The 14,846-nt window shown below is 37.3% G+C and overlaps 1 protein-coding gene and 1 long non-coding RNA gene across 5 annotated transcripts in view; both read right to left on the reverse strand.

Annotated features, from left to right (window-relative positions):
• The window catches only part of atl (atlastin GTPase), a 41,914-nt gene extending 28,645 nt beyond the window's left edge, over positions 1–13,269 (reverse strand). Inside the window, exon 1 of one of the 4 annotated variants that reach the window (XM_022067023.2) lies at positions 13,127–13,269. In XM_022067023.2, coding sequence (XP_021922715.1) covers positions 13,127–13,187 — 61 coding nt within the window. In that variant the 5' untranslated portion in view covers positions 13,188–13,269. Of the gene's footprint in view, positions 1–6,816; positions 6,991–8,655; positions 8,794–13,126 lie in introns of those variants that run through there. The other 3 variants (XM_022067082.2, XM_022067030.2, XM_022067050.2) reach the window with 3 other exon arrangements.
• Positions 5,820–6,810, reverse strand: LOC110831276 (uncharacterized). Its single transcript, XR_002543531.1, has 2 exons — positions 6,311–6,810; positions 5,820–6,085 (listed from the first exon to the last, which is right to left on the reverse strand). It is a non-coding gene; the product is annotated as an uncharacterized LOC110831276 (long non-coding RNA).
• Positions 13,270–14,846: the final 1,577 nt, after the last annotated feature.

The following is a 14,846-nucleotide window of genomic DNA, read 5'->3' on the forward strand; positions in this document are numbered from 1 at the left end:
AAATTATTTTGTCCGTGTTATCGACAAAAAAAACCACAAAACGTTTTCAAGTATAATTAATTACGGAGACTACATAAGATTACACACTGGCTCTTTTATATGAGTTTGCTTGCTTCATACGCATCGGATTTGGTTGTTTACGTATTCATCGTCACGACTGTTGGTGATTCAGATGGTAAATACAGGAACTTTTATCGCAAGAAAACACGGATAAGAGCACTGACCTACATAGGTTGCCTTGCGATACAGGGCATTATTTAGCACCCCAGTAGCACCGCAACGCTACTCGAGTGGACAGGAAGTATTCTACCTTAACTCAGCATTTTATTTATATGTATATATCAATTGTATATCGTTAAAGCAGTGTTTTTGTCACTGTTGTTTGGTGGAATTATGTCAAACCAGCTATTTTATCACCATCATATGCCTCATCGCCAGAGTTTGAACTACCACCATTTTAATTACTGGCATCATTATCGTCTCCTAAATGTTTTAACAGTTTCTAGTCCTTCGTCAGTTGTATTCGCATTGAGCCTCTGTATTTGGAGTTATCAGCCTTTCCCAGACCTGGAGCTATATTCATCCTTTCTTAACGACTCGTGGCCGCAAGGTTATAAATTACAATTTATTGAAACGCCACGCCATGCTACTAAATTAGGTCCAGTATTGCAGACAGGTTACATATTACACTGCAAATTTCTTTAATAAAAGCAGTAATGAGTGGGATATTTTACAGTGCATTTGCTTGAATAATCTTTCAGTATCAAGTTTAATTTCTCTTGTTGTATCGCGACCTAGTTCTTGATTTGATGTTCCACATTATGCTGTGCAGTTGCTTACAGCGATAGCTGTTGCAGGTTACTGACGATATTAACAGGACATATTTGTAAGATTTGAGGTTTTCACAGCGGTGAATATGAAGATTTCTGTCTTCTGGGTTGTTGCGCTGTGTAGTCTGGTCGATGTTTACCAACGCCCTGATGACGGAGACAGTAAGACCTTGAAACGTTTGTTAGCATCGACCAGACTGCACAGCGCAACAACCCAGAAGACAGAAATCTTCATACTCATCGTCCTAATGACGGAGACAGTGTGACCTTGAAACGTTGGTTAACATCGACTAGACTACACAGCGCAACAACCCCGAAGACAGAAATCTACATACTCAATCGCCCTGATGACGGATGCAGTATGACCTCTGAAACGTTGGTTAACATCGACCAGACTACACAGCGCAACAACCCAGAAGACAGAAATCTTCATACTCATTGCCCTGATGACGGAGGCAGTATGACCTCTGAAAAGTTGGTTAACATCGGCCATACTACACAGCGCAACAACCCAGAAGACAGAAATCTTCAGGACATATTTGGTATCAAGTAACTGTATTTCATTATACGGAGTGATACAGTGTACAAAATGAAATGTACTCTGACCGCACAACAAAACGTTGGCTGCGGCTTCAGAACTCTGCTGTAGTTCATGCTCTTACAACTGTGTTCTTTGTTGATAATGGACGCAGAATTTCCATCAACAAATTGAGTAACGTCTATCTCGAAGGTGATACTTCTTGGCAACCCAGTTTTTAACTTTTGCCCAAATTCAGTAAGATAGAGCTCGTAATAATGTAATTCTCAGCAGCAGCAGAAAAAGCTGCATGATTTTGGTATGTAAATGATTATCAATTTTGAAATTGCAGTGTAGGGATTTAATGTTTTTAATCAATAGGTATGAATCTTGTTCGGACGTGAGATTTTTGCTTAAGGATTGCCCGTCTTGTTTAATCACGATGCATTTCTTCTGTGGGATTTGTTATTTGAATGTAGATTCATCTGAACATGTGGTATGTATACCATTAGGTGACCCAAATTTTACGGCATCCCGGTGGCAGTTAAAAAGAAAAGTTTTCGTATGAGTTGGAACACTTCCTGCGAAATCTTACTTCACGGATCCCCGGAAACATGCACACGGGGTGGAAGTATTTCTAATAATTTCTTGATTAGTAACAGATGATCGCAACATACAGGGTGGTTTCTGCTCTATGAACTGAATCTTCTCCCACTGCTGAAAGTCAGATGTCAGATCAGTTTAGCGGTTTCCGCGTAAATAAACAATAGTGACTTTTTCTAAGAAAATGATGCCTAGTCTGTTTCTTATTCAGGCAGTTTTTGTGAGATGGAATATGATGTTCGCACTGTTCGGTAGATCAGTACCACGCCCACTATAAATTTTAACCTTTTCCAAGTTGACTGTTACTGAAAGAATGTTGTCGGCCCCTCCTTTATTTGTTCTAATTTACCATATTTTTTTCCTTAGAAACTCCGTGATGTAGTAGAATTATTTAATTACTGTGAACTACAATACAGGTTCATGGATACACTCCGATGTTGCCTACGGAACGTTTTTAACCATCATATTGCGAGGATTTTCAAATTAAGTTCACGCACAAATTTGTCCTTTTAAGTTTATTGACAGTTCGTTGGGCTGACCTCTCTGAAACTTCGTTCATGCGATATTCAGAATTTTTCCGCTTCACTTGCTCTAAAGAGGGACAATTTTGAATGGAACCTGATGTTTTCTGTTTGCTAGTAGACGATACGCCTGCACTAGCGAAAGAAGTTGACTTGTTCGCAGTTCTGCCTTTAATCCTTGACTCAGCCAAACCACGGCGCATGTATAGTTTATTAAATTGAACAGTAATGTCCGATGGGAGATTGCAGAATAGCTGTGATAAATAGGGAGTGGCGTGGGAGCGGTCGTAGCCTTTTTAGGCTCTCTATCCAAGTATTTGCCCTTAACAAGTGAAAAAACGAGGAGACATTTGAGTCAAGATAATTGGTCCCTGGCCCAGATTCGAACCGGATTACTTCCGAGTGAGAGATTGAATCATTTCTCGAATACTGAACAGGACTGCCCCAGAACGAGCTGTGCTAAAAGTGTGGCGGAGAATAATTGCGAATTTACGTATTGGGAACACGTGTAAAACTATCCTTGCCCGTATATGAAACAGTGAGAAGTGTGAATCTTCTAACATAAATGTTGCAGCGAGACGTTGTTTATCGGTGAATTCTGGAACGATATCTGGAGTGAGTGGGATATGTAACCACAATATCCGGTTATCATAACGGCAATGTTTTAATTTATATCCTTATCATTTCGTGAAGTGTCCTCAGTTATTCTGTCTCTGGGCTGTTTGGTTAGTAACAATAATTGATTATTTGAAACGCGAGCTATGGTGACCGTCACTGCAACACAACAGCTTTAAAACATCATATTATCGCATTACGGTTGCATAAAAACAAAAACACCGAGAAAAATAGATGTGAAAATAAAACACGCTATTCTAACTTCATTACACAGGAAGTCATCTTTCCCTCACATGAGTAATGTTACCTTCCATTTCCCATGACGGTATTTTTTTAACTATGGCGTGGTGCAGATCCGCAATTCACAGACCACTAAGACCGCATCAACTACCATTTGCACTATTAAATTCAAAATCAACCAACTGTTCGTTGCTTACACAAATAACTTATCAGCATTAGTGACTACACTAATTAACGATAACAGTACAAGTTATCAGTGGAAACCCCTCTCTTGACATTACTGGACGTAAGAGCCCACTCTAAACAAATGACACCCTGAAACGAACATATTAATTATTGCACGAATGCTTTTCAATCGTGAGTTCAGAATATTCTAACACTACACACACACATTTTTCCCTCGTATACTTCGCCTATTTCTGCTCACATCCTCGTTAACCTTCACCCCTGAGGGTCATTTTAATTTCACCCTCCCATCGAAGTCTCCTTGTCTCAACAACTCGGTTTCCCTTACAATTTGCACACATTTCTTCCCGTAGCCAATGCAATCACCCTGACAACATTTTAATTCAATTCTAAGGGATTCTGACGATGGTAGATAGCATTTTAAATTATTCATCATCAGGACTTTTTCCGTCTTTTCTTTTTAAAAAATCACGACGTTTTGGAGGCTTCTTCTGTCTCCGTCTTCAGATGAGAGGTACCTAATCTGTTGGATCCCTTAGATAGAGCTAGTCTGTCACTGTCCAGTGAAGACAGAGACAGAACCAGCCTCCAAAACGTCGTGGTTTCTTCAAAGAAAAGGTGCCGGAAAAAGTCCTATTAATGAATAATTTAAATTTTGAATTGTTTACAGTTTATTTAATGGCGCTGTAAGTAGCACAGTCAAGCGTCGAATGGCAGGATTACCGAATAATGAATTGAAAATGATATGTAAGGAAACGGTCGTGGTCAACGTCAGTTACAATTTGTCACAATTTTTGTGGAAGGACTGAAGAAACTAAAGAAGACCTGTCATGACAGTCGGTCTCCGAGCCAGAGACTTAAACCCCAGACCTCCCAAATACTAAACAGGAGTGTTAATCATTTGGTCGTGACATTCGGTTTGACAAGATTAAAGAGTAGAAAACCGACGTTTCTATTTATGACATATCTTTCTTCCACCTACTCGCCGGGAAAGTCCTGAAGATATAAACGTCCCGCTAGACTGGTACCAGTTTCCAATCGTTGGATCTAAAACTCAACTTTGATCGACCACGTGGCAGACCTGTGACAACTACGTCAACGCAGGTTTCTCCTCTTGCCCTTTATTAACTCCGTCATTTATTATCGTTCATCACCAGTGTCATCGACTCCAAGAAACTAGCACTCATACATTTCAACCTACCAGTATGCTAACTGGGTCGTATATTGCGATAAAGGTCGTCGACATACAGTTTAGGCTCTAAGCACCTTAATCCTATAAAGCCAGTGGTAACTATACGCACCAACCGTTTAAACTATCAGTAAATGCATTTTCTGTTTATGGGTTTCGAATCTCACTGTCAACAGTGATTATTTTCTTAAACAGCATGAACCAGTTAATATTTGTAATCGTGAAGTAAACATACTAAGCAAATAACTTAAATCGACAGAGCAGTTATTTAACCCGTGCAAGAACACCCACGGTGTCTTAGACACTGCGCGGCATTTATGATTTACAAATCTTCTGTATTGTAAAGATGGTATCATTTTCACAGGAGAATCAGGCATTAATTAGGTAAAAAGCCCCTAATTTCCAAAGTGTAAGAAATTTGATATCAAACGATTACTTTGATAAAAATTCAGGTGGTACGTTAAACTTAATTGTTCAGCAGAAAAATACGTTGAGCACAGGCAACATTAATAATGAAACTTGTCGACGTCAGATTTGACAGGAGTTTCATGTAATTTTATTTCGCGGGCTGAGTCCTACACGTCAAAAGAAACGAGCAAAACATTTATGATATAAATATTTAAAGTCGATTTTTCAAATACACAAGTTATTAAGTGCTGAATTACAGGATAGCAGGGATGACATCGGACGAGCTCGAAAAAAATTTATCTTTGTCTCGTTTAAGCAATGTGACCAATATTTATCAAACTTCATACATTTTTTAAAACGTGTGCTATGGCAGAACGCTAGCGGATTTCCTGCCAGTGTAATTAGCATTATGTTTTAGAGGTCAATAATAATACACAGCAGATTCCTGCCTTCAGCAGCGAGTTGGAAATGACAAACTAAGGGAAATATCTTATACAAATGGCAATTATATCCCCTCAACACCTGTGATTCTGCCTACTTCAGCCAACCATGCAGTAACGCAATCTGTTTGTAACATTAGAAAAGTCAAACTAATCGGAGAAGTCCTAAAATTGTGCACCCATCCTATATATCTCTTAAATTACGCATCACGCTGGAAAGGCAAACAGAAAACAATATCAGCAACAGGATTACAGAAAAAATACGCAGAATGAATGTCTCTTATCGCCTTAGCAATTTATTTTCTTGTTCAAGAGCTGTAATAACGTGCGTCAAGTTCTAATTTGGATCTAATTTTTATATATATATACATATATCTTTATATCACGTCGATGCAACGTAATCTCAATGCCGTACAAAAGGCATTAAATATTTATATTGCAACATGCCATCCATCTTTCACGTAAGTTGGGTTGGCATCTGGCTGTGTGTGTACAGCTTTCGAAAATTCAAGGCTCTGCTCCCAGACGACGAACTCCTAAACAGAACATAAACACACAGAGAAAGAACGTAGCAAATTCTGTTGCTTAAATTACAGAAAATACATTTTTCATGCTTTATATATAGCGTACGTCCTGCAAGTGGGATTTAACTGCCTTACGGTTAATAAGGCGAATCATACGAAGTTCGAAACAGAACTCCAAGCCTTCTTTCCCATCCCAAATTGGGCGTATCCTTCCTCACTCATTTCATGCCTACTCACTTCTTACCACTGCAGACCAACGCGTCAGAAGTCAACACAGATAATGTGAGAAAACGAGAGTTTAGACGATACAAACTACAGCCAAGAAACATTGCTAAATCCAAGCCAAGCAAAGTCAAATCCCAACAAAGCGCCAGTCTATACACCGCCATCCTCGCACTGCGACTACGAAAGCCTCAGAACATAAATTTCCCGTTTAATTTCAAAGCGAATCCAAGAAAAAACTCCACCCTTATTGGTAGCCATCATCTGTGACAATACCAATTTACCGTTAAACATTATAATCATATCCGAAACAGCGCCACACTGTTCTGTTTCTACCAGTTATATACACAACTCCCTGGAATATTCAAACGCAAAAATGCTATACATCAACAATTCTGTGTCAACTAATTAAATCCACCCAGGCAAGAAACCACCTTTGTATTGGAATTTTAAAATTTTATTAAAATTTAGAACAGGTGCGCCAATCATAATGTTTATTTTTATCTCAATCACTACATTACTTGTCTGCTGTCTTCTACGATTTCTTCAGATTTACGATGCCAGATTGCAGCTATGTATACCACTCACACCACAGGAAAAGCTCTGGCCTTGTAGACAAATTTAGTTAAAACCTTAACGCCCACTCCACATTCGGAGAAACAAATACATTTTTGACGTAAATACGCAAAAAAGGGAAACGAAAAAGTGTAACCTGGTTACCTAGGGAACGTCGTGTTTACTCGGCATTGTCGTTACCTAGGAAACGTCAATTGTTTACTCGGCATTATTGTTACCTAGGAAACGTCATCTGTTTACTCAGCATTGTTGTTACCTAGGAAACGTTACATTACATTACTCGGCATTGTTGTTACCTAGGAAACATTACATTACCTTACCTTACACTACATTTCATTACATTACATTCAGCTACCACAGACCCATTTTAAGCGTAACTAATTCAAGTTAAATAAGCAATGTTTTAATCAAACTTATCTCAATTGTAAAGCATGTATAAAGGAAATATTTAGAATAAAGCTAATATATAAACTTCCTTTCCGTATAGACGTATTTACGTCAAATTCTCCGGAACCATGGTTCCACTGTCAATTTTTTTATTCATATGAATTCCAGTTGAATCCTGCTATTAACGAAATCTCAAGGAACCTGGACATTATTCGGTTTCAGGCAGGTTTCCGTTAAGAAAAAGCTATTTCAAAATAAATGCTGCCCAGTATTTGCATTGCATTTATAATTCACATAAAGTCATAAAACATGCAACATATAAAAAATACGCTGTTAATGACCAAGGCAATTTTCCGTATTGTATCTTTCCTTTCTCCTAAAGTGCGTTAAAATATTCTACACTTACTTACTCTGAAGGTAAGATTTACCCCCCCCCCCCCATTAACGAGAGCATTGTTCCTTTTTAGACGAGATCCCTGGTAGCACAGAACGCGTGTCAAAACTACTTGAAGAGAAACCAGTAGACATTTAAGCACGCTACTTTTCATTATATTACTCTATTCTCCATGGCAACCCCGTGTTTCATTTTATTAGGATTAATTTTACGTTAATTTTTACAATCAAACGCCAAAGACATTCCAATAAAAACTATTTCCGTGTAATGTAAGTTACACTTTAAGCAGGTGTTGCTGTGATTTCTTTACTAAATTCTCGCATGCTTTTTTTACCAACATTCGGTCCCACAGTCGCGCCATAAATAGGCGTACACCTGTTTCACCTGAACACGACACAAGGTTTGAAGGTCATGCATTCTCTCCTTTGCATCATGACGATAAAAATATTTATTCGCTTTCCACATGCCAAGTTTAATTTCATCGCGACTTCGAATCTGCATTTATCGCCAACATGAGATCTAAAACAAAGGACGAGGTACTTTATAGGCAGCAAAATATTTGAACACTTCGCATGTATACCATATGTAAATCTTATCTAACTTCATATTTTTATAATCACAGTTTTGTTGATAACGCGGTGATTAATGAAACAGTTATAATTTGAAAATACTATATCCACAGGCAGGAAGAAAGACGCATCATCAAAGCAGACCTCCGGCCGTAATTCGAATCTAGTAATTCACATGTGGTTACCACATCGAAGCATTCCGTATGCAGTTACGATACATCTTGAATAGTAAATGAGCTATCGAATGATTATAAGAAATTAAATCTCATAACCTATATCTGGATGGATGATCACCTCTGCTTAGGCATGTGAACGTGAGGCCAGCAGCCAGCTAGTCGGCTTTTGCTCTCAGAGGGCTGTTACGCCACGGATCATTATTATTTATTTAAACTGAGCTTTCGTAAAACGGCACGCTATATAAACCACGGACTTACCTATTAAAGTATTTATTCCGTCGAACATACAATATCTGCATCACAACAGCGTGCCCCTTTTCCCAAGCAATGCACTAGTGCTTCCACACCATAAGTACAATCACTGACTGACTGTATCTACATGATATTACCCTGAGAACCCCCCCCCCCCCCCCAAGCAGATGGCGTTCAGCTCGCAATCACGACGATATTTTTGGCTTCACAAAACTTGCCAAGTTTTCGTCTCCTCCACTGCAAGCTCTCTTCGTCCTTCTACTGTGCACTTCTTGAGTAAATTACACAAAAATTGTAAACGAATAAACTTTCGTTACGTTTCCTAAACCACGGTCACCGCCAGGACTTTTGCCAGGGGAGGGGGGGACTAAAAAATTTGCTTACAAATACGTTTAACCAGTACGTGAACTACTTTTGTAGTCAGTATACAATAACATTTTTAATAATGTTAATTTTTGGGATTAATATTTGGTATGGTTCCTTTTTCCAGTATTTAAAAATTGTTTTTAATCGGGAGAGGGCCAGGGAATTATCTGACACCACACCTGCATTTCAAACCAATCTGGTTAAAAAGAACTTCCGCTCCGTCATTTTAGCACTGATATGTTACTTGGCAAAATAAAGATGAAAGGAAACTGCTATGAACACACTAATTACTGCTGCACACCTATGGCCTTTAGAAACACATAAAATTTCTAATACAAGAGTAGGCTTCATGGCCAGGAAACTTGATTACATTACTGTGAAGCAGTGGGGTTATAAAATCATAAAATGTCATTTTGGTACAAACTCTACCAAGATAACTTTTAACCAGTTCCTACGTCTAAAAAAACCTTCACACAACAACACTTTTGGCATAATTTCTAAGTATTTTATATTTTTAGTCACCATAACCGATGTGGACCATCCCAATTAACGTATTTGCATACATAAGTCATTAACAGCTCCCCGGAGCTTTTCTAAAAATAAATTATTCTATTAGCTTCACTATTCATATCAGCAGCCTATGGATTTTCACCATACTTAAAACAAAGACTGGTTTCATGAACATCATGGCATTGGTGGTCATGATGTGTCCATACTTCTTTAATTCCCTACAATTAACAATGCCATGCAATGATATTCCAGAGTGGAGGTAATCCAAATGCAATACTTGAAAAAATATGGAGCAATTGTTATTTTCGCTGCATTTACTTTTGTTTAAGAACAACTTATAAACAATTTTTGCTAGACACATGAAATCTGGTATGTTTTCTATGAAAATTATTGTTAATTATAAATGTGGCAACAGCTAAAAACTCTAAGGTTGTATCAACATCAGGTAACAAAATATACACAAGCAGAATTTTCTAAGAGACAATGCAACAATTTAAAATTCCAGACATCTTTCCTATGAAGACAAAAGCAATTTTTAAAAAATTATGTGCCAAGTCTTTTCTAGAGAATTTTGTTAATGAACACATATACAATCCACTATTCAAACAAATATAATGAAAACCTGCCAAAAATAAATGCATATTAATTATTACTTAAACTTACAACACAAGAAAGTCACTGACTCATTGAAGTACAGTCTTGTCAAATTTTGGGACTTTTGTAACTTCAATCTGCATCTTTTATGTCCTAGAGACCTGAAGATCTGTAGTTAATTACATTGAGCAGGGCCCTGCTTGAGAAGCAAACAGTCAATCAACTAGTCAATAATTACTCAAGTCTTTTATGGACCCTAAAGATTCATGACTATGATCAAACAAGAACACCTATGAACCCTATTCTGTTGCAGCAGAATCAATTCACACCAATAAACCCTATTAATCCTTTACAGCTCAGTGGTAAAGTGCTTTATATGGTTCTCAGCAAATATTCCCTTAAACAGCACTAACCTACTGATCATTATCATAGGGAGGTGATGAGTTGTTCTTTGCAGTATGAATTAAACTATTATACGTTATTTTGACAAGCCTCAACTTAAAAGGATTAATATTATCCCATTTATGCCCTGGTCTCATTAAGTGGTTTCTCACCTAACCCATGCATGTTACTTGTTCAGCCCATCTCATCCTCCCTGATTTAATTATTCTAACAATGTCTGAAGAGCACAAAATATGAAGCTCCTCATTATGAAATTTGTTCATTCTCCTCTTATTTTTTCTCTGTTAAAGATCAACACTTCATCTCAGCACTTTACTTTCAAAAACTTTGAATCTATTAGGATGTACTGGAGTATCTTGTTATAGACGTAGCTGTATTACTATTAAGTAACCATATCAACAAAACAAAATTTGTAAATAAATGCACTATGTCTTGACATTTATTTTTCTAGGCAACATGTTTCAGACATATTAGTCCATCTTCAGGCCATTGTCTATCTACACAAATTGTTCTATTATTATGAGCATTTTTTAACAAATACACCAAGTGATGGGATGAGCCTCAACTGATCATACCATAGCAACAACTCTGCTGAGTACAACACATTGCAAAGTACCTAAGTCATTTGAAGACAATTAATCATAACAGAACAATTCACATACACAGACAGCAGCCTGAAGATATCCGAAACACATAGCGTAACAAAACAAACATCAGGACATATGGTAAATGAAGGTATAGTGCATAAATTAGAAGTATTGTTGTGTAGAGACAGTTACTTAATAAAAATATATCTCCAATTTATATTTTCACCATAAATTGAAAGACCAAGTTTCACACCATGCAACAGGTACAGTATAAAGATTTCCGTCTTCTTGGTTGTTGCGCTGTGTAGTCTGGTCGATGTTAACCAACGTTTCAGAGGTCATACTGCCTCCGTCATCGCCCTGATGACAGAGGCAGTATGACCTCTGAAACGTTGGTTAACATCGACCAGACTACACAGCGCAACAACCCAGAAGACTGAAATCTTCATACTCACCGCTGTGAGAACCTCAAGTCTTACACAGGTACAGTATACTTTAATCATTACGTTGTTAGATAGAAGATGATCATATAAAAGATTCTGAAATGAATGCTAGTAATCACTATCTGTAATTGTAATTTGATCTAAAATTTAAGTTTGTTATCAAGATGAACTTCGGTTATTGAAATTTTAAATAATCTAAAGTTTCTTTGACATTAACCTTATTTATATCACTAAATTTTGGTGAAATAAGCAATGTCAAACCAAACTTGACTAAAATAAACTAGTGACTTTGCCACAAACCTTTAGCCTCCATAAACAATATCTGGTATTAATAATTACCATAATGTTCAAAAATATCCAGTGTTTCAGCAAAAGTTTGATTGTGCACAATTTAAGATTAGACTTAAACATTTGAAATAAACTCTGGAAATAAAGGAAGCAGAATAAATATAGCATTCTTGAGAAAGAAGTCACCCTCTCCACATTACACCTCTACTACTATAACCATTCTGATGTCACACTCCTAACATACACTAATTCTCTTTTCTGTAACATATAATCATTCTTTAATCTTCAAATTTCTGGCTTAACACTAAAAATCACAATTCGTGACAAGACGTGTTTTTATTCCATACATATATAAATGTCAAATGACCAATCCCTACCTCACACACACAAAAGAAATCTTACAACATGAAATCATTATCAAAAGATTTTTACTGAATTTTGCAGCCAAGTGCTTCATACTTGGGAGGTCCTGGTTTCTAATCTAAGTCTAAAGACTAACTATTCTAACAGTTTTTGTAGTTTTACTCACTCCCTCCAGGATGCCAAGACAGTACCTTAAATTAGTCCACAACTGGTTTCTTTCATATCCCTCCCAATTCATTTTTCCTATCATTTGACGGTATACAATCAAAGTGACTGGCTGTGTTACACAAAACAAATGCTTAAGATCATTTATAAGATTATCATAACAAACAGAACACTATACTCATAGCAATAAAATATTTGCAACCTTGGTTATGGTGTCTTCAAACCAACAAAAATCTAAAAAAAATTGTATCTGTGCAGAAGTACACATTTGTATCATATTTTATACTTTCTACACTTCTGCAGTTGCTCACTTTGGTTGCCAATCAGTTAAGTAAATACTTTCTTAATGTATAAACCAGCTTAATACAATAAACAAACAAGTTATTATTTCGGATCACAAGTCAAAGTTTTGACGGTGCGTTGCAATGGGCCCCGCTAATTTTCAAATAAGATCTAATAGGAGTGGAGGGTCTTCACCAAGTTTTCAGAAGTGGCAGTCAACGTAAGTTTTTTAATAACAAAGTGTGCTCAAAATGTGAAGCAGTACGGTAGAATGTTTTGATTTATATTAATTAAATGAAACGTAATAACTTTAACGTTATTTCCCACACTTCTGTAACTGCCATAATGGAGCAGCAATGCGTCCAACAAATATCGGTTCTCAAAAAATTAATGAAACTGCTCTGGAAATATTTCAAGCCACATGTCCCTCGTCACAATCCAATCTGAATATTCTGCAGAATAAAATGTAACGCCTACCTTCATGAAATCTATCAGGTCCAGGACTCGTCCTATGTTTCGGATGTTCAGCATCGGCCATATTGAATAAGAATATACGTAATTTTCGTATCAACCTTACAACTTGTACTTGTTCTATCACGGAGTTTTCATTCTGCGATGTTACAAACCTGCATATGTTTGAATTTCGTTTGAACGTGCGGCACAGAACTCACAGCTTCTCTGCTTATTTAGCAATGGTTGAATAGTACTGATCGAGTACTTCAAATCGACGTACGACGGTGAATCACGTCAACCACACTAGAGTCGTTGGCGTTTAACGGGCGGTATGGCTTTGGTATAAAGGTAGTTTAGCCATAAAACTGTTAGCTACCATTCTGTTTCCATAATATTCTGCCTCCGACAATCATCAACGGTGACGGCAGATGGAACATACAAAACCAACGACTAATTCTGAAAACATACAAGCAGGAGAATGTGTACTGTGTGATCAGCAATGTCTATATTTAAAACAATCAAAAAATCTAAACATTGGCAGTTCTTAAAAAGTGCAGAATTATAGAAAGCTAATGCCACATCTGTACATTCACCGTGTGACCAAATTCCAAGTGAGAATTCTTGTTCAGTGCTAAAAAATACAGAACATTTCTTCTTTCCTACATAATTTCCCTGCTGCTATTTTAATGTTATTACCTAAATATGTGTAGGTGATATATACAGAAATGAGGTTTGCAGTTTATTAGCAAAAAATCAATTTCATTGTATGACAGAACAAGATAAAGTTGTCATCACTAATATAATTTCTTGAATCTATTGCCACTTTGTCATTTAAGTGATTTAATCGAACGATTTTCAGACTGCTCTGGATGTTTCTTTTTTTTGGGGGGGGGGGCGGTTCTTTTGCCAAGCTGGAGGGAAGCAAACCTTGTGGACCGCTTACCTGGCCATTAATAGCTTCCTTCAGTCAAAGTAGTCATGCTACCATCTATCGGTGACCCTCACAAACAAGTCATTCCACATAATACTAGGATTCAAATTAGCAAATCCGGTTCTGTGCCGCTGCAGTTTCGTCCACCACATTCTTATTAATTTCCTGGAATCGACAGTACCAACCTGACAGATCCTCGAAGTAGGAAGGTAGAACAGGCGCCATTATTAGTGATGCTGACATCATGTTAGGTGGCGATCCCACCCCCTTCCCCTGTACGCATTTTAAAATTCCAGAACAGTTTAAATTTGGTGATGAGATGATGTCATTGCAGCCTTGTCCGAAATATCGCCAACAAAACGAGTAGTGAGATGGTAGCCATGACAACCATGATTCAATGCAAGTGCGCGTCAATATCACTTTAATAGTTCCCACGAATTACATCGTTAGCATTGACCTTGGGCATTATCGAGACTATGCTATTACCTTTCTTAACCTGATGACGCAATCACCACTGATATATCTGTACTTTTGCAATACCTCAGGAATGACTGCATTTTCATTAAATTTGGTTTCGACCATATACTAATGGTCTAACCGAAAAGTAAACCTATCCAATCCTGTTACTGGCTACTGTTTGTGTGATACAGCTTATGAATCTAACTGGTGAAGTGCAAAGCTACTACATTTCATCACAGAATGTCTGTTGTTATGCATAGGTATCAATACAAAAATAGCTGAACCATCAAATATTGTTTTATACATCTTACATCTATGGTGCAACAGCTACTATTGTCCTAGTTCACACAAATA

The sequence above is a fragment of the Zootermopsis nevadensis genome, unplaced genomic scaffold (genome assembly GCF_977971745.1).
Source record: "Zootermopsis nevadensis isolate Lab colony 2312 unplaced genomic scaffold, Znev_1.0 Znev_ptg000013l, whole genome shotgun sequence".
In the NCBI taxonomy this organism is placed as follows: Eukaryota; Metazoa; Arthropoda; class Insecta; order Blattodea; family Termopsidae; genus Zootermopsis; species Zootermopsis nevadensis.